Consider the following 18,579-nt stretch of genomic DNA (forward strand, 5'->3'; position numbering starts at 1 on the left):
TGTGTCAGGGGGACTAATGAACCTCAGCCTAACCAGCTCTGTCTGCAATGTGATCCAAAGGCAGAGGAGAACGGGGATGTTGTCCAATCGTCCTGGAGAGAGGGGGACATGGAATTCGTGTCAGATTATACTTGAGGGATGGAGCAGAATGCAGGGTATCCCCCGTAGCTTTTCACACTGGCTCCAGGAAGCAGGAGGAAGAAGGACACATGCCCAGCAGCCAAATTTGCAGCAGGACGTTCGGATTTGTCGACCTCTTCTCCAAAGCCCCTGAAGGCCGGACAAGAAGCAACGGATGGAAACTAACCAAAGAGAGAAGCAACCTGGAACTAAGGAGAAACTTCCTGACAGAACAATTAATCAGTGGAACGACCTGCCTCCAGAAGTGTTAGATGGATAGATGGATGGAAGAGGGGAAAGATATATATGGTGGAAGGGAGGGAGGAAGGAAGAAAGGTGTGGGGAGGGAGGGATGGAAGAAAGGAAGGAGACGGGAGGGAGGAAATATGAGGGATGGGTAGATGGGAATGAGATATATGATGGGAGGAAGGAAGGAGAGGGACGGAGGGAGGGAGATAAATGGGGGAGGGGGGAGGAAAGAAGGGAGATATATGGGGAAGGAAGGAGGGATGGGGAGGGAGGGATGGGGCATGCTGGGAGTTGAAGTCTATCCATTTTCAAGTTCCCAAGGATGAGAAACAGCCAGAGGGAGGGAGGGAGAGAGAGAGATCAGAGCTTCTCAACATACTGGCTGGGGCATGCTGGGAGTTGAAGTGTATCCATTTTCAAGTTCCCAAGGATGAGAAACAGCCAGAGAGAGGGAGGGAGGGAGAGAGAGAGATCAGAGCTTCTCAACATGCTGGTTGAGGCATGCTGGGAGTTGAAGTCCACCCATTTTCAAGTTCCCAAGGATGAGAAACAGCTAGCCTTTAGTATATGTAAATAAATACGTTTAACATTCAGACTTACTTTTGCCATCATCCAGAAAGAAAGAAAAAACCAAAATAGTCAGGAGCACAGGAACACCTTGAGGTAAAATTGCACAGCAGCAGTCCAGGTGAAATCGGAGAGACTAACACAAACTTGTTGTCTTTTACATATCTATCTATAAATAATATTTAATGTTCAAACTTACAAGAGTCTTTTTTTTATTAAATTTTTTTTAAAGTTTTACAATAAAAATCCCTTCCCCTATCCCTCCCAACCCACCCCAAAACCCTCCCCCGTTCTTCCCAGAGCTGAATATAAGCTTAACTAGATCTTAAAAGAAAAAAAGTTTTAAACCCAAATAAACCTTAAGCAAATATAATTACACTCAATAAATAAATTGTAAAATACTTTAACTCCATTATATATAAAAAACAAAAAGAGGGGGGAAAAAAAGAGAAAATAAAAAAAATAAAAAATAAAAAATTAAAGAATAATAACAATTACACTTCTAAATACTATCTTAAACTTATATAAATTATTCAAAAGCTAGATAATATTTTCTTATATCATACTTATATTGTATAAAATTTATTCATCAAATTTTTGCCATTTCCGCTAAGTAAGAAACTTTAAAAAACCATTCTTGCAAAGTAGGCAAAGATTCCTTCTTCCAATATTGCCCTATTAACAACCTAGCCGCAGTAATTAAATTTAACATTAAAATAATCTCTTTATCATCACAATCAGAAACAATACCCAACAAAAACAATTGTGGAGTAAATTTTATCCTTCTTTTAAAAATTCTTTGAATATTCCACCATATCTTAATCCAAAAAGCTTTAATACTTTTACATGACCACCAGATATGATAATAAGTAGCATCCGAGCAACCACATCTCCAACATTTAGGCTGCAGGTTTGGATACATACGAGACATTTTTTGTGGATCAAGGTGCCATCTATAAAACATTTTATAAAAGTTTTCCCGTAAGTTTTGGGCTTGCGTGAATTTAACATTCCTCACCCAAATAATCTCCCATGTATCTAATAAAATCGGTTCATCAAAATTTTGTGCCCACTTAACCATGCAATCTTTAACTAGCTCTGCTTCTGAATCCAATTCCACCAAAACACCATAAATTCTTTTAATGTGGGTTCGACTTTGATCTCTAATTTGTTTTAACAAATTCTCATCCTCTCTAAGCAAGCCCACCTTATAATCTATCTTCCACCTTTCCAATAATTGTCTATACTGAAACCATGAATAAATAATATTTTCTTGTGCTAATTCATCCATAGATTTTAATTGCCAATTTTTACCATCCCACTTAAGTAATTGTGTATAAGAAATAATATCCATCTTAACTCCTCTCCTTATTCCTTCTATTGCATGCCATGGAATAGCCCATAATGGAATTCTTGAATCACTTCTATAGTATTTCTTCCAAACCCGAAGTAAAGAAATTCTTAAGATATGAGATCTAAAGACCCCATCAACCTTTTTATTATAAATTAAATAGGCATGCCATCCAAAAAGTAAATCCCATCCCTCCAAAAGGAGTATATCTACATTTGTTAGATTAACCCAATCATTAATTGATGTTAAAACCACAGCATCGTAATACAATTTCAAATCCGGTACCTTAAGTCCACCTTTCTCTCGTATATCTTGTAAAATTTTAAGTTTTACTCTTGGTTTTTTCCCTGCCCAGATAAATTTATTGATACCTTTCTGCCACTCATCTAAATTTGCTTCTTTCTTTAAAATAGGTATCATTTCAAACTTACAAGAGTCTTTGTTATCATCCAGAAAGGAGGAAACACAAGACAGTGGGGAACACAGGAAGATCCTGAGGTAAATTAAACAGCAGGCAGAACACACAGAAGAAAAAAGACGGCAGGGAAGGGAAACGCCCCCTTTATAATTAAGGCAACCAATCACAGTGTAGCGCGCCTTCTGCATGAGCAGACAAGACAGTGGGGAACACAGGAAGATCCTGATGTAAATTAAACAGCAGGCAGAACACAAAGAAGAAAAAAGGCTGGGGGGCGAGGGAAACGCCCCCTTTATAATTAAGGCAACCAATCACAGCGCAGATCACCTCGTGCATAAACAGACAAGATAGTGGGGTAGATAGGAAGATTCTGAGGTAAATTAAACAGTAGGCAGAAGACAGAGAAGAAAAAAGGCGGGAAGAAACGAAAGCTGGATGGATGGGAAAGATGGAGGGTTGGAGGGAGAAAAAGAGATCAAAGCTACTCAATGTACTGGCTGGGGAATTCTGGGAGTTGAAGTCCAGCCATCTTCAAGTGGCCACGGATGAGAATCACCATCCCAGAGGCTGCGAAGCTCTCGATGGGGGAGGAAATGCTTTCCAGGCAATCCTGGCGGTGGAGTGTTTTGCCCCTGCCCCGTCCCCCCACCAGTCTGGCTGTTCTTTTCCACACCCCCAACACCCCCTTTATGAAAATGGAGAGCTGGTGGTCAGCCAGAACCGGGAGCTGCCTTCAACCCCTCGTCCATTTTCTCTTCAGTGAAAGTGGCCAGGCTGGAGGTAGGTTCCTGGGGGGCGGGGGAGGGGAGAAAAGTTTTCTAGCTTCTGAGGTAAATGAAACAGTAGGCAGAACACAGAGAAGACAAAAGGCGGGAAGAAAGGAAAGCAGGATGGATGGGAAAGAGGGAGGGAGGATGGGAGAAAAAAGATCAGAGCTTCTCAACACACTGGCTGGAGAATTCTGGGATTTGAAGTCCAGCCACTTGCAAGTTGCCAAGGATGAGGAACGGATGGATAAAATGAAATATTATGAATATGTTTGATTTATTGATTAACCCAGGCAATATATATAATGGTTTTGATTTATTAAAGGGGATATTGTGTTATTAAGTAGATGATTTAATATGATGGGAAATAGATTATATTCAAATAGATAAAATATGTATTTTGGATATTATAGTTTGTTATGAAATGAGATAAGGGAAATTTTGGTTACCCAAAGTCTGAAAATTATAAATATCAAAGGTTAAATTGGAATATTGATAAGAAATTAAAAACTGAGTAAAAATCAATAACAGGATATGGATTGTTTATGAAGAGTGAATGTAATTCTGATATGTATAAGCTAAAAATTTATTGATAAATGTAATAATGATGTTCTTATTGAGCTGATATAATTAGAAATGTACTAATCTGAATATGAGACAGTAAATGTTAAGGGGAAAAAGAGAAGAAATATCTGAGATTTCCACTAAGATTTTGTTATTGAACTATCGATTAACCCAGTCACTGCGCTGCTTTTTAAATATTCAAATGTAAAATTGGAAAATTAATAAAATATTATAAAAAAACCACAGATGGATTGGAAAAATGGATGGATGGATAGATGAGGAAGGAGGGAGGGAAGTAGAAAAAGAGATCAGAGCTTCTCAACATGCTGGCTAGGGAATTCTGGGAGTTGAAGTCCATCCACTTGCAAGTTGCCAAGGATGAGAAACGGCTGGCTGGCTGGCTGAAAGGATTGTAAAGATGGATGGATGGATGGATGGATTGGAAAGATGGATGGATGGATTGGAAAGGTGGATGGATGGATTGGAAAGGTGGATGGATGGATTGGAAAGATGGATGGATGGATGGATTGGAAAGGTGGATGGATGGATTGGAAAGGTGGATGGATGGATTGGAAAGGTGGATGGATGGATTGGAAAGATGGATGGATTGATGGATTGGAAAGATAGATGGATGGATGGATTGGAAAAATGGATGGATGGATGGATTGGAAAGGTGGATGGATGGATAGATGGATTGGAAAGGTGAATGGCTGGATGGATTGGAAGGATGGATGGATTGGAAGGATGGATGGATGGATTGGAAAAATGGATAAATGGATGGATTGGAAGGATTGGAAAGGTGGATTGATGGATGGATGTATTGGAAAGATGGATGGATTGATGGATTGGAAAGATAGATGGATGGATGGATTGGAAAAATGGATGGATGGATGGATTGGAAAGGTGGATGGATGGATAGATGGATTGGAAAGGTGAATGGCTGGATGGATTGGAAGGATGGATGGATTGGAAGGATGGATGGATGGATTGGAAAAATGGATAAATGGATGGATTGGAAGGATTGGAAAGGTGGATTGATGGATAGATGGATTGGAAAGGTGAATGGATGGATGGATTGGACAGATGGATGGATGGATTGGAAAAATGGATGAATGGATGGATGGATTTGGAAAGATGGAGGATTGGAAAGATGGATGGATGGGTGGATGGATTGGAAAGATGGATGGATGGATGGATTTGAAAGATGGATGGGTGGATGGATTGGAAAGGTGGATGGATGGATTGAGAACCACTGTCCTACAGGTTCTCACTTCTCTTCCCTTCGAGCCTGACGCTTAAGATGGCCTTCCTAGTGGCCGTCACATCAGCTAGGCCAGTGGTTCTCCACCTGTGGGTCGGGACCCCATTTGGGGTCGAACGACCATTTCACGGGGGTCGCCAAACAACGCAGTCCGCCATTTTTCCCCCCCTTTTCCTTAGCTGTGCTCCTCCCTTTTATTCTGTTGGCTTTTGAAAGCCAATAGAATAGACTCTCTTGAATAGAGTTTAATTCTATTGGCTTTCAAAAGCCAATAGGAATGGTCCAGGCTGTCTCTGCCCTGCTGAGCCCGCCAAAAATCCCAGTCTGCCAACGGGGATGCACCAGTTGAGTAGTCCTGGACTTACGACCGGTTGAGTAGTTCTCGACTTACGACCGGTTGGGGGGCGCGGCATTAAAAAGGTTGAGAACCACTGAGCTAGGTGTCTCTCTGAACTGGCAGCCCTGTCTATCAGAGACGACTTATGCATCTTTCACGTCGACAGGGTGCCCCAGCCCTGGTCCCACCCACTCCGCCCCGCCTGCCCTGTCCCCGCTCCGCCCCCGCCCACCCGCAAGGCCACTCCCCGCCTCCCCGGCCGGCCGCGGATCGCCCAGGCGACCCAGCAGGACCACGGCGGCCACGCCGTCTGCCCGCACCCCGCAGCATTGATTGCGCGCGACGGGGCACGAGGGCGGAGTCTTGTCCCCGCTGCCCGGCTGCCATATCTTTGGCTGCGCTGCTCCATACGGGCCATGCCCGGGCGCAACTCTCCTCCAGGGGGGGCTGTTGGGGGGGAAGGGGCCACGGGGGGGAGGTAGGGCTGGGGCGACGGCGTACATGCCCACAGAGAGGGCTCTGAGTGCCGCCTCTGGCACACGTGCCCTAGGTGTGCCACCACTGCCTGTAAGGGATTCCTGCTTGAGCGGGGGGTTGGGCCAGATGACCTCTAGGGTCCCTTCCAGCTCCATTTGTCTATGATTCTGTATAAAGGTCTCCTGCTTGAGCAGTGGATTGGACTAGATGACCTCCAGGATCCCTTCCAACTCCATTTGTCTATGATTCTGGAAGGGTCTCCTGCTTGAGCAGGGGGCTGGATTAGATGACCTCTAAGGTCTCTTCCAACTCCACTTGTCTATGATTCTGTAAGGGTCTCCTGCTTGAGCAGGGGGTTGGACTAGATGACCTCCAGGGTCCCTTCCAACTCCATTTGTCTATGATTCTGGAAGGGTCTCCTGCTTGAGCGTGGGGTTGGACTAGATGACCTCTAAGGTCTCTTCCAGCTCCATTTGTCTATGATTCTGGAAGGGTCTCCTGCTTGGGCGTGGGGTTGGACTAGATGACCTCTAAGGTCTCTTCCAGCTCCATTTGTCTATGATTCTGGAAGGGTCTCCTGCTTGAGCAGGGGGTTGGACTAGGTGACCTCCAGGGTCCCTTCCAACTGTGTTATTCTGTAGGGGTCTCCTGTTTGAGCAGGGGGTTGGAGTGGATGACCTCCAGGGTCCCTTCCAACTCTGTTATTCTGTAGAGGTCTCCTGTTCGAGCAGGGGGTTGGGCCAGATGACCTCCAGGGTCCCTTCCAGCTCTGCGATTCCGTTAAGGGTCTCCTGCTTGACCCCGGGAGCTGGAACATAAATAGAAGAAAAAAAAACCCTAAATAAATAAAACATAAATAGGGCTCATTAGTGCCTGCCTAGTGCCGGCAGCAGCTGCTCAAATATGCAGACTGTCTTACTGAGGGCTAGAAACCTGATTAGGCGTGTGCGTGCCGCAGAGGTGTACATTGGGGAAGATCTAAATAGAGGTGTTCCCAGGTGAGGCCGAGGGCTTGGGGACCGTGGCTGCTTCGTGGCCAATCCGTCCTCACTAATTTCCACCGAGGGAGGGGCAGGGTGTGTGTGTGTGTGTGTGTGTGTGTGCGCCCAAGCCATCTTGCAAAACGCTCGTTTTGTTTGTTCAGTTATTTATTAGATATTTTCTTATCGGTTTTCGCTCCGCCTCGATTACTTTACAAGCAATTCAAAATGGCGGACGTACATAGTATTCCTTCTTCCTCTTATTTTCCTCAGAACGACAATCCTGTGAGGAAGATTGGACTGAGAGAGAGAGAGAGAGAGACAGGAAATGCCCCCCCATCTGGCTTTCGTGCCTGTGGTAGGACTCGAACTCACCGCCGCCTGGTGATTGGGCCCAAGTCGCCCCGCCGACGTTCGTGCTGAAGGCAGGACTAGAACTCAACGTCTCCTGGTGATTGGCCTAAAGTCGGTGGGCCCAAATTGGGACTAGAACTCACCCTCTTCTGGTGATTGGCTCAAAGTCACCCAGTAAGCTCCTATACCTAACATGGGGCTAGAACTCCCAGTCTCCTGGTGATTGGCTCAAAGTCACCCAGTTAGCTCCTATCCCTAACATGGGACTAGAACTCACCGTCTCCCGGTGATTGGCCCAAAGTCACCCAGTTAGCTCCATACCTAACATGGGACTAGAACTCCCAGTCTCCTGGTGATTGGCTCAAAGTCACCCAGTTAGCTCCTATCCCTAACATGGGACTAGAACTCACCATCTCCCGGTGATTGGCCCAAAGTCACCCAGTTAGCTCCTATACCTAACATAGGACTAGAACTCACCGTCTCCTGGTGATTGGCCCAAAGTCACCCAGTTAGCTCCTCTCCCTAACCTGGGACTAGAACTCACCGTCTCCTGGTGATTGGCCCACAGTCACCCAATTAGCTTTCCTGCTTAAGGAGGACTAGAATTCTATATCTCCTGGTAATCGGCCCAAAGTCACCCAATCGGCTTTTGTGACTAAGGTAGGACTAGAACTCCTCGTCTCCCGGTGAATGGCCCACAGTCATCCAGCTGGCTTTCACGGCTAAGGCAGGACTACAGCTCCCTGTCTCCCAGTGATTGGCCCAACGTCAACGTTCCTAAGGTGAGACTTTAACTCACCCTAACCTGGCGATTTGCCCAAAATTACCCAGCTGGCTTTCGTGCCTGAGGTGGAACTAGAACTCCCAGCATGGATCTTCCCCCCCCCCCCGGACATTCCCCCTGCTGGCTGGAGGATTCTGGGAGTGGAAGTCCTCCCCTCTGAAAGCAGGCCGGCTGGGGGATTCTGGGAGTGGAAGCCCTCCCCTCTTAAAGCAGGCCGGCTGGGGGATTCTGGGAGTGGAAGCCCTCCCCTCTTAAAGCAGGCCGGCTGGGGGATTCTGGGAGTGGAAGCCCTCCCCTCTTAAAGCAGGCCGGCTGGGGGATTCTGGGAGTTGCTCCCCTCTTAAAACCATCACGATTGCCAAACTCTGCTTCATGGAGACTTTGGCCCCCCACCTCCTGCACCCCAGATCTGGTCACTTGGAAAGGGTCTGGGGGGGGCACCCGTTGGAGACCCAGGCCAACACCCCTCTCTTGTGCAATGCCTACACAGCAGCAGCAGGGGAGCGGGTGAGAAGTAGGGACGGGACACAACCGTTTCCCCCCTTTCCCCTAATTGTTAAACCCCCCCCCCCTTTGCAGAGAAGCCATGCAAAAGTAGCAGGACGGTGGCTTAGCCCACCCACCTTCGCTGGACGGCAAGGAGGAGAGAGTCAATGCTTTCCCACGCTTGGGAAAGTCGGTTTTGGTCGACCGTCGTCCCAAGTCGCTTTCCCGGACCGTCTCCCCCGCCCCACCCCCCGGCAATGTCTCACAGATTGTGTTGCTCGCAGCCCCCACGAGACCCCGGCGAGGGGGGCAACCCCGGATTCCCCACGGCCACCAGGGGGGTGCAAGGGGGGATGGGCCGCCCCCCGAAAAGCAGGTCGGCCACCCACCGGCTCCTCCGGAAGGGGGCGGGCGGCGGTCTCCGCCGTGGGGCGCCAAGATCGGGCAAGATGGCAAGCTGCGCCTCGGCGAAGCGCAGCGGCCGGCTGCGCGCCGCTTCCAGCACGGCCGCTCGGTCGGCGGAGCGGGAGACGCGGAAGAGCAGCGGGCGCGGCTTGCCGGACGAGTCCCAGCTTCGGATCCGGCGGGCGCTCTCGATCTCCAAGACCGGCGCTCCCGGGCGCCAGCCCAGCAACTCCGGCAGGGCGCGTCGGAGGAAAGCGGCCGGGTCGCCCCCTTCGGCCCCCTCCGGCAAGCCCAGAAGGCGTAGGTTGGCACGGCGGGAGCGGCTTTCCAAGGCGCGGCAACGGTTCTCCAGGCGCCGGGCGTACTTGTCCAGGCGGTGGTTCTCCAGGTGCAGCGCGGCCAGCTCCAGCGCCCAGCAGCGAGCGTCCTGCTCCAGCTGCAAGACGTGGCTCTGCAGGCCGGAGAGGTCCCGGCAAAGGCTGCTCACGTCGGCGGCCAGGCGGCCCAGCTGTTTGGAGACGAGGGGCTGCACGGCTCCCGACTCGGCTCCGTGGGAGCAGCTGCAGAGTCCCGGAGCCGCGGAGCGGCTGTTCTTCGCCTCTGGTCCTGCATCCAAGGCCGGAAGTCTTCCTTTGTCCCTGGCTGGGAAAGACGGGAAGATCAGCGTGAGACCCTGATCGTCATTCTGGAGAGAATTATCAATCAATCAATCAACCAATGAGAACAGAGTTGGAAGGGACCTTGGAGGTCATCTAGTCCGACCTCCTGCTCCAGCAGGAACCCCTTACAGAATCGTAGACAGATGGAGTTGGAAGGGACCTTAGACGTCATCTAGTCTGAGCCCCTGCTCCAACAGGAGACCCTTACAGAATCGTAGACTAATGGAGTTGGAAGGGACCCTGGAGGTCATCTAGTCCAATCCCCTGCTCAAGCAGGAGACCCTTACAGAATCGTACACTAATGGAGTTGGAAGGGACCCTGGAGGTCATCTAATCTGACCCCCTGCTCCAGCAGGAATCCCTGAGAGAATCATAGACTAATGGAGTTGGAAGGGACTTTAGGGGTCATCCAGTCCAACCCCCTGCTTGAACAGGAAAACCTTACAGAATCATAGACAAATGGAGTTGGAAGGGACCTTAGAGGTCTTCTAATCCAACCCCCCTTGCTCGAGCAGGAGACCCTATACCATTTCAGACGTGTGGCTGTCCAGTTTCTTCTTAAAAACCTCCAGGGATGAAGCATCCACGACTTCCAGTGGCCAGTTGTTCCACTGGTTAATTGTCCTCCCTGTTGGGAGCTTTCTCCTTAATTCCAGGTTGCTTCTCTCTTTGGTCAGTTTCCATCCGTCGTTTCTCGTCCTACCTGCAGGAGCTTTGGAGGATATGTGGACACCCCCCCCTCTTCTTTGGGGTGCTCCCCCAAATACTGGAAGGCTGCTATTGTGTCCCCCCCCCTAGTTTGTCTTTTCACTAGTCTGGCCCAACCCAATTCTTGCAACCGTTCTTCTTTGTATGTTTTAGATCTCTGGGCTTTTAATCATCGTAGTTGCTCTTCTATTCCATTCTATTCTATATTCTATTCTATTCCATCCCATTCCATTTTATTCCATTCCATCCCATTCTATTCCATCCCATTCCATTCCATTCTATATTCTATTCTACTCCATCCCATTCCATTCTATATTCTATATTCTATTCCATCCCATTCCATTCCATTCTATATTCTATTCCATTCCATTCTATATTCTATTCTACTCCATCCCATTCCATCCCATCCCATCCCATTCTATGTTCTATATTCTATTCCATTCCATTCCATTCTATATTCTATTCCATTCCATCCCATTCCATCCGATTCTATTCCATTCCATTCTATTCCATCCCATTCCATTCTATTCTATATTCTATTCTATATTCTATTCTATTCCATTCTATTCCATCCCATCCCATTCCATTTTATTCCATTCCATATTCTATTCTACTCCATCCCATTCCATTCCATTCTATATTCTATTCCATCCCATTCCATTCTATTCTATATTCTATTCTATTCCATCCCATCCCATCCCATTCCATTCTATTCTATTCCATTCTATTCCATTCCATCCGGTTCTGTTCTGTTCCATTCCATTCTATTCTATCCCCCCCCCAAAGGTCAAGATCTGATGGTGCCACTTTTCCCGGGCAGGTGGCGGGGGGCTCAGCCTTGCCAAGGACTCCAACACCAACTCCCATCCGTGCTTCCCAGCTCTCCTTACGTTTGTCCGCTCCTCACCCGTTGCAGAAGCTCTTCGGGCTCCCATCCGAAACGAGGCCGGGGGGTTCCACCTGGGAGGGTCACTCTGCATATGTGCAGAGGACCAGCTGTTCCGTGGGCAGGAATGGCCGTTCTGCTGGGGCCCCGATGTCCCCTCGTCACAAGTGGGGGCACTGGAAGAGACAGCACCTATAGAGAGGACAAGGGCCCCAGGCTGGTTAGTTCGACGGAGTTGTGTTCCTCTAGGCCAGAGGTAGGCCATCTTGGCTCTTTTATGACTGGTGGACTTCAACTCCCAGAATTCCTGAGCCAGCCCCGCTGAGGGGACGGGGAGAGGTTTCCAAGCTGAGCCAGGCTGGCTCCGGAATTCTGGGAATTGAAGTCCACGGGTCATAAAGTGGCCTAGGCCTAGACCAGAGGTAGGCCACCTTGGCTCTTTTATGACTGGTGGACTTCAGATCCCAGAATTCCTCAGCCAGCCACGCTGAGGGGAAAGGGAGAGGCTTCCAAGCTGAGCCACGCTGGCTCAGGAATTCTGGGAGTTGAAGTCCACGAGTCATGAGGGGGCCTAGGCCAGAGGTAGGCCACCTTGGCTCTTTGATGACGCGTGGACTTCAACTCCCAGAATTCCTGAGCCAGCCCCGCTGAGGGGACGGGGAGAGGTTTCCAAGCTGAGCCAGGCTGGCTCAGGAATTCTGGGAGTTGAAGTCCACGAGTCATGAGGGGGTTAGGCCAGAGGTAGGCCACCTTGGCTCTTTTATGACTGGTGGACTTCAGATCCCAGAATTCCTCAGCCAGCCACGCTGAGGGGAAAGGGAGAGGCTTCCAAGCTGAGCCACGCTGGCTCAGGAATTCTGGGAGTTGAAGTCCACGAGTCATGAGGGGGCCTAGGCCAGAGGTAGGCCACCTTGGCTCTTTGATGACGCGTGGACTTCAACTCCCAGAATTCCTGAGCCAGCCCCGCTGAGGGGACGGGGAGAGGTTTCCAAGCTGAGCCAGGCTGGCTCAGGAATTCTGGGAGTTGAAGTCCACGAGTCATGAGGGGGTTAGGCCAGAGGTAGGCCACCTTGGCTCTTTTATGACTCGTGGACTTCAACTCCCAGAATTCCTGAGCCAGCCACGCTGAGGGGAAAGGGAGGGGTTTCCAAGCTGAGCCAGGCTGGCTCAGGAATTCTGGGAGTTGAAGTCCCCGAGTGATAAAGCAGCCTAGGCCAGAGGTAGGCCACCTTGGCTCTTTTATGACTGGTGGACTTCAAATCCCAGAATTCCTGAGCCAGCCACGCTGAGGGGACGGGGAGAGGTTTCCAAGCTGAGCCAGGCTGGCTCAGGAATTCTGGGAGTTGAAGTCTCCGAGTGATAAAGCAGCCTAAGCCTAGGCCAGAGGTAGGCCACCTTGGCTCTTTTATGACATGTGGACTTCAACTCCCAGAATTCCTGAGCCAGCCACGCTGAGGGGAAAGGGAGGGGTTTCCAAGCTGAGCCAGGCTGGCTCAGGAATTCTGGGAGTTGAAGTCCACACGTCATAAAAGAGCCAGGGTTGCCTATCCCTGCTCTAGGTTGATCAAATGCAATGGTTCAGCTCTGGGTGCCCGAATTTCCGAGCGTTTCTCAAGCTTGGCTGCTTAAAGAGGGGTGGACTTCGACTCCCAGAATCCCCCAGTCAGCATGTTTTAAAAGGGGAGGACTTCAACTCCCAGAATCCCCTAGCCAGGATGCTTTAAGAGAGGTGGACTTCGACTCCCAGAATCCTCCAGACAGGATGCTTTAAGAGGGGTGAACTTCAACTCCCAGAATCCCCCAGTCAGCATGCTTTAAGAGGGGCGAACTTCAACTCCCAGAATCCCCCAGTCAGCATGCTTTAAGAGGGGTGAACTTCGACTCCCAGAATCCCCCAGCCAGGATGTTTAAGGGGGTGAACTTCAACTCCCAGAATCCCCTAGCCAGGATGCTTTAAGTGGGAATGACTTCAACTCCCAGAATCCCCCAGCCGGCCTGCTTTAAGAGGGACGGGCTTCGACTCCCAGAATCCCCCAGCCAGCATGCTTGAGGAAAGGTGGACTTCGACTCCCAGAATCCCCCTGTCCTCTGTCTTCTGTCCCGTTGGAGATGCAGCCTCCCATACTCGCCTTGCCAGGATTTCTTTTTGCAATGGGCTGCTTGCTCTTCCTCCTCCTCCTCCTGGTTGTGCTGCGGTTGTCGGGGCCTCTTCCTGGCCAAGGAGGGGCAGGGCCTGGGGGTGCTTGGGTAGGCAAGCTCCTCCAGGCAGCTGAGCAGGCCCTGGAGAGGCCTGCTGCCGGTCAGCCCTTCGGAGCAAAGGGAGAAAGACGTCACCCGGCCGTTGGCGGAGGCCGATCGCAATTCACCCTTCCCCTCCCCTGCAATCTTCCCCCAATATGGCGGCAGCACACCGGGGCCTCCCCTCCGAAGGGGAGCAGGATTTGAACTCGGGGCCACGGCAGGATAAGAGCCGGGAGGAGATCCTCCCCATCCTCTTGACAGAAGCTCAGAGTAGAACTGGGGAGGGGGGGAAGTGTCCTTGGATGGTTTCCTCGCAGACGTTTCGTGACCCAACTAGGGAATAGCATCAGTGTTCGAAGGCTGAGAGGTGGCTGTGGGGAGGAGGAGGAGGAGGAAGGACTGTGGGGTCCTGGGTGCTCTCTGAGCTGGGTGGTTTTCTTGCAGACGTTTCAGGACCCAACTAGGGAACGTTATCAGGGCTAGAAGGGAGGAAGGAAGGAAGGAAGGAAGGAAGGAAGGAAGGAAGGAAGGAAGGAAGGAAGGAAGGAAGGAAGGAAGGAAGAGGCGGAGGAGGAGGAGGAAGGACTGTGGGGTCCTTGGGGGACCTCTGAGCTGGGTGGTTTCCTCGGAGACGTTTCATGACCCAACTAGGGAACGTCATCAGTGCTGGAAGGAAGGAAGGAAGGAAGGAGGAGGAAAAGAAGAAGAAAAAGACTATGAGGTCCTTGATGCTGTCTGAGCTGGGTGGTTTCCTTGCAGACGTTTCAAGACCCAACTAGGGAACGTCATCAGTGCTGGAAGGAAGGAAGGAAGGAAGGAGGAGGAGGAGAAAAAGACTATGATGCTGTCTGAGCTTGGTGGTTTCCTTGCAGACGTTTCAAGACCCAACTAGCAAACATCAACAGTGCTAGAAGGGAGGAAGAGGAGAAGGAAGGAAGGAAGGAAGGAAGGAAGGAAGGAAGGAAGGAAGGTAGGTAGGTGGGGTCCTTGGTGCTCTCTGACCTGGGTGGTTTCCTTGCAGACGTTTCATGACCCAACTAGGGAGCTTCATCAGGGCTAGAAGGGAGGGGGGTTTGTGGAGAAGAGGAGGAGGGGGAGGGAGGGGGAGGAAGAGGACTTTAAGCTCCTACGTACTCTCCGACATTCTTGCAGACGTCTCACGACCCACCCAGGTAACGTCAAGACTGCTGGAAGAGAGGCAGTTTCCAGGGAGGAGGAAGAGGAAGGGGCGGGTTTTAGAGGGAAGAGGAGGACTGTGGGCTCTCTGAACTCGTTGGCTTTCTGGCAGCCATTTCACAACCCAACTTTCATCCTATCTCAGCTGAGGCTCCCACCTTGGTCACCAGGCAGTGGCTGGACCTGCTCTTCCCCCGGACTCCAGTCCGTGTCTCCTTGAGACATCCCATCCCGGGAACCGGGGCCCATGGGGCTGGAACACCTCGGGGTCCGGGCTGACGTTGTGTCCCTTGGGTCCTTCTTCAGCTCGTGGGTGAAGATCTTGTTGACGAGAGCTGCACCAAGCAGAAGGACGGACAGTGAAGAACGCGGGGCGGGCGGCTACTACGGTTGGACACCCCAAGTCTCAGAGATGCTTCCTTACTCCAGAGATCCTCAGAGGTCACAACCACCGAGGCCATTGGAGGAGGAGACGAGATCTAGGAAGATTCTCCCACCTACTCCTCGGATGGGTGGACAATTCTGAATCATCACGATCGGCTCGGTTTGGTGACCACCCAGTTTTATCGGCCTGTGAGAGTCCTGGATTGTGAGACGTTCAACTAAGTTCTCCTCAAGAGAAGTTCTCCTCACTCTACTTTTGCGTGGAAGCCGCCAGGTTGTTATCTGGGGGGCTCCAAGGAAGGAACGAGGCGTCACCATCAGCCAACCACAATCTTCCAGGCCCCGATAATTGCTCTCCGTTCGCTGGACATTTTCAACAAAAGATTGTGGACAACCAAACATTTGGGGTGGGAGAAGGACTTCTGCCTCGGACAAGGAGTTGGACTATAGAACAGGGGTCCCCAACCTGTGGGCTGCAGCCCGCTACTGGTCCGTGGCCTATTTGTGACCTGGCCGTGTGAGCAGTGGGCTAGTGTGCACGTGTGTGCGCGTGCATAGCCCCACTTCTGCAAGTGTTGTGGACGATTGCAGCCCAACTCGCACAACGGTCACGGGCGCCCCAGACCTTCACTCACATAAGGGTAGCAGGCACTTGTAGCCTCACTTGCACAGGGCGTGCAAAAGCTCGGGGCCTCACTCGCGTGAGCATCGCGGACACTTGTGGCCCCACTCGTGCAACAGCTGCTCCTGCGCGCGCATTTACATACGCCCGCCCTGCCCACAAAACCATCCCTTTTGCCCAGGGGTGGGATTCAAATACCTGAACATCTGGTTCTCTGCGTGGATGCAGGCCTAGAACGGACTTCCGGAAGTGACATCCACGCACTTCCGGCGGGCCGTTCTAGGTCTGGGAGACCTCCTCCAGGCCTCCGAGGCCTAGAATGGATTTCCGGAAGTGACATCCACACACTTCCAGTGGGGCGTTTCTAGGTCCGGGAGACCTCCTCCAGGCCTCCGAGGCCTAGAACGGATTTCCGGAAGTGACATCCACGCACTTCCAGTGGGCCGTTTCTAGGTCCGGGAGACCTCCTCCAGGCCTCCGAGGCCTAGAACGGATTTCCGGAAGTGACATCCACGCACTTCCAGTGGGCCGTTTCTAGGTCCGGGAGACCTCCTCCAGGCCTCCGAAGTCTAGAACGGACTTCCAGAAGCAGCATGGGTTCAGCCGGTTCTCCAAACGCAACAAAATTTAGCTACGGCTTCTACCAAACTGGTGGGAACTGGTTGAATCCCACCACTGCCTTTGTCCCCTTCCACCTGGGCCACCAACCCAGAAAGGTCCCTTCTTGCCCTAGAATTCTATCATCTACACCAGGGGTGTCAAACTGCCAGCCCGTGGGCTGGACACATCATCCGGAAGCCGCGCCCACCCCTTTGCTGGCAATGGCAAAACCATCCCGATACAGTGCGCTACGTCACGTGACGTCGCGAGTTTGACATGTCTGATCTCCACTTTGGCTGCTGTGCAGAAGGCTTCCTTCCTGCTCTCTCCCTTAGGGTCCTAGAGGTTCTCCAAAGAATTCTCCCCCTCCCAGCCAACCTTGATCCTCACCCAAGATCCTGGTTTAAGTCCCCAAAGAGGTCAACTCAGCATCATAAAAGCCACCTCCCTGTTACATACGTGCGGAAGGTGGTACATCTTCTCTTGCTTCGGAGGCTCTGGACGTCACAGCTCGCTGAGTTCCGGAGCGTTGTAGCGGGGTGATGGAGGGAAACATCTGCTTGACCCCCGTATCCTTTGCGTCATTCTCCGGGTTGCCAAGGAGAGAGGCAGAAGGTGCTTCGTCAACGCTGTCCGCAACGTCGGCCTCTTGTGCGGAGGCCAACTTCTCTTCCTCTTCTGCAGGAAATTGGGTGGACAGATGTTCCCTCTTGGGCTCCATCGTCACTTTTGGTCCCACGAGGACATCCCTCTCAGATCCTGGGAATGTGTCCAGAAAGTGGGGGGAAAAACCATGTAACAGGACATGTCCAAGATGGAAGGTCTCGTATTTCATATCCTGCTCTGGACTTGATGCGCGAGACTCATCTGGACCAGCGGTCCCCCACACAGAATTGGACATTTAGGCACGGACCCTTGGTTGTGCGTCCTTCACCCTCAGCTCATTTATGGCCGGCTTTCCTCCTCCACTGGCCCTCCACTGGCCTTTCTCCATGGCCAATGGCCCCCTGGTCCTCCACCCCTCGCCCTTGCAGATCTGTCACCAGGGCCGGAGGGAGGGTGGTGGTGGGAGTAGCAGCCACCAGGGCCACTGGGGGGGAGGTCCTGTACAGCCCAATAGCCTGAGTGAAATGACAACTGGATGGACGGGTCAGGCCAAAGGGCCATGGAAAATGGCCGGGGGAGGGTCAGCGGCGGAGGAAAGCTAAGGCAGGTGACTGAGGGTGAAGGAGGTGCAGCCAAGGGTCCATCTCCTAAACCCTCCCAAACTGTCCCCAATGCCACGATTTCAGCCCACTAGCGAGCTGCAGCCAGTTCGGAACCGGTCCACACCAGTGGCACGCAAGCGCGCACGGAGTTCCACTTGTGCGAGCGGCGGGCCAGCATGGACACACGCAAAGCAACATTTGTGCAAGCCGTATGTGCCTGTCGCTTGTGCAAAGGGAGCGGCGCGCACGCGCGCGTTCACTCGCCGCTGGTACGGAACCATCCCTTTTCCACTGCCACCGCGGGTCCGCAAAACCCGGAAGGTTTGGGACCGCTAATTTGGACGGCTTCTACTCCCACTCCTCAAAACATCCAAGGCCTCTCCAAGCCCAGCCCTAGGCCCACCTGGTGGCTGATGCCGACCCAGGCCACTGTCCCACCAGGCTGAATTTCCTGGGCTCTGTTGGTCCCTTTCGGTTTCACTGCAGCTGGAGGAGGAGGAGGAAGAGGAAGAGGAGAAGGCGTTCGGCGTGTTGAGATAACTTGGCCGTCGTATGGGGATTTCCTTCAGGCAGTTCATCAGCCGGTGGAGGGGAGAGCTGTCGGCAGCCGTGTCTGAAGCAGAGGCGCATTGTTGAGGAAGGGTCCCTGCAGGGAAAGAGAGGCGGACCGACGTCGGTTCTGGAAAGGAGGATAAAGCTGGGTTGCTTGATTGTGTATTGAACTGGACCAAGCTATGTCCCCCCCCCCAAATGTTGGTCCATCTGGCACAGCCCAATCATGTCATAAAGAATTCTAATATCTGTGTGTGTGTGTGTGTGTGTGTGTCTGTTTGTGTGTCTCTGTCTCTCTGTCTCTCTCTTTCTGTGTCTCTCTCTTTCTCTCTCTCTCTCACTGTCTCTCTCTATTTGTCTCTGTGTGTGTGTCTCTCTCTGTCTCTCTCTCTCTTTCTGTCTCTCTGTGTGTGTGTCTCTGTC

At 51.4% G+C, this 18,579-nt stretch overlaps 1 protein-coding gene across 1 annotated transcript; it reads right to left on the minus strand.

Annotated features, from left to right (window-relative positions):
• Positions 1 to 8,465: 8,465 nt before the first annotated feature.
• On the minus strand, positions 8,466 to 18,303 carry LOC120320200. Its single transcript, XM_039369730.1, has 6 exons — positions 18,008 to 18,303; positions 16,856 to 17,155; positions 14,949 to 15,125; positions 13,503 to 13,679; positions 11,395 to 11,565; positions 8,466 to 9,762 (listed from the first exon to the last, which is right to left on the minus strand). The coding sequence occupies exons 1-6, from the start codon at positions 18,180 to 18,182 to the stop codon at positions 8,978 to 8,980; spliced, it is 1,785 nt and encodes a 594-aa protein (XP_039225664.1). The 5' UTR covers positions 18,183 to 18,303; the 3' UTR covers positions 8,466 to 8,977.
• Between the last annotated feature and the right edge of the window lie 276 nt (positions 18,304 to 18,579).

This window comes from Crotalus tigris, unplaced genomic scaffold (genome assembly GCF_016545835.1).
Source record: "Crotalus tigris isolate CLP2741 ecotype Arizona unplaced genomic scaffold, ASM1654583v1 scf7180000021210.44517, whole genome shotgun sequence".
In the NCBI taxonomy this organism is placed as follows: domain Eukaryota; kingdom Metazoa; phylum Chordata; class Lepidosauria; order Squamata; family Viperidae; genus Crotalus; species Crotalus tigris.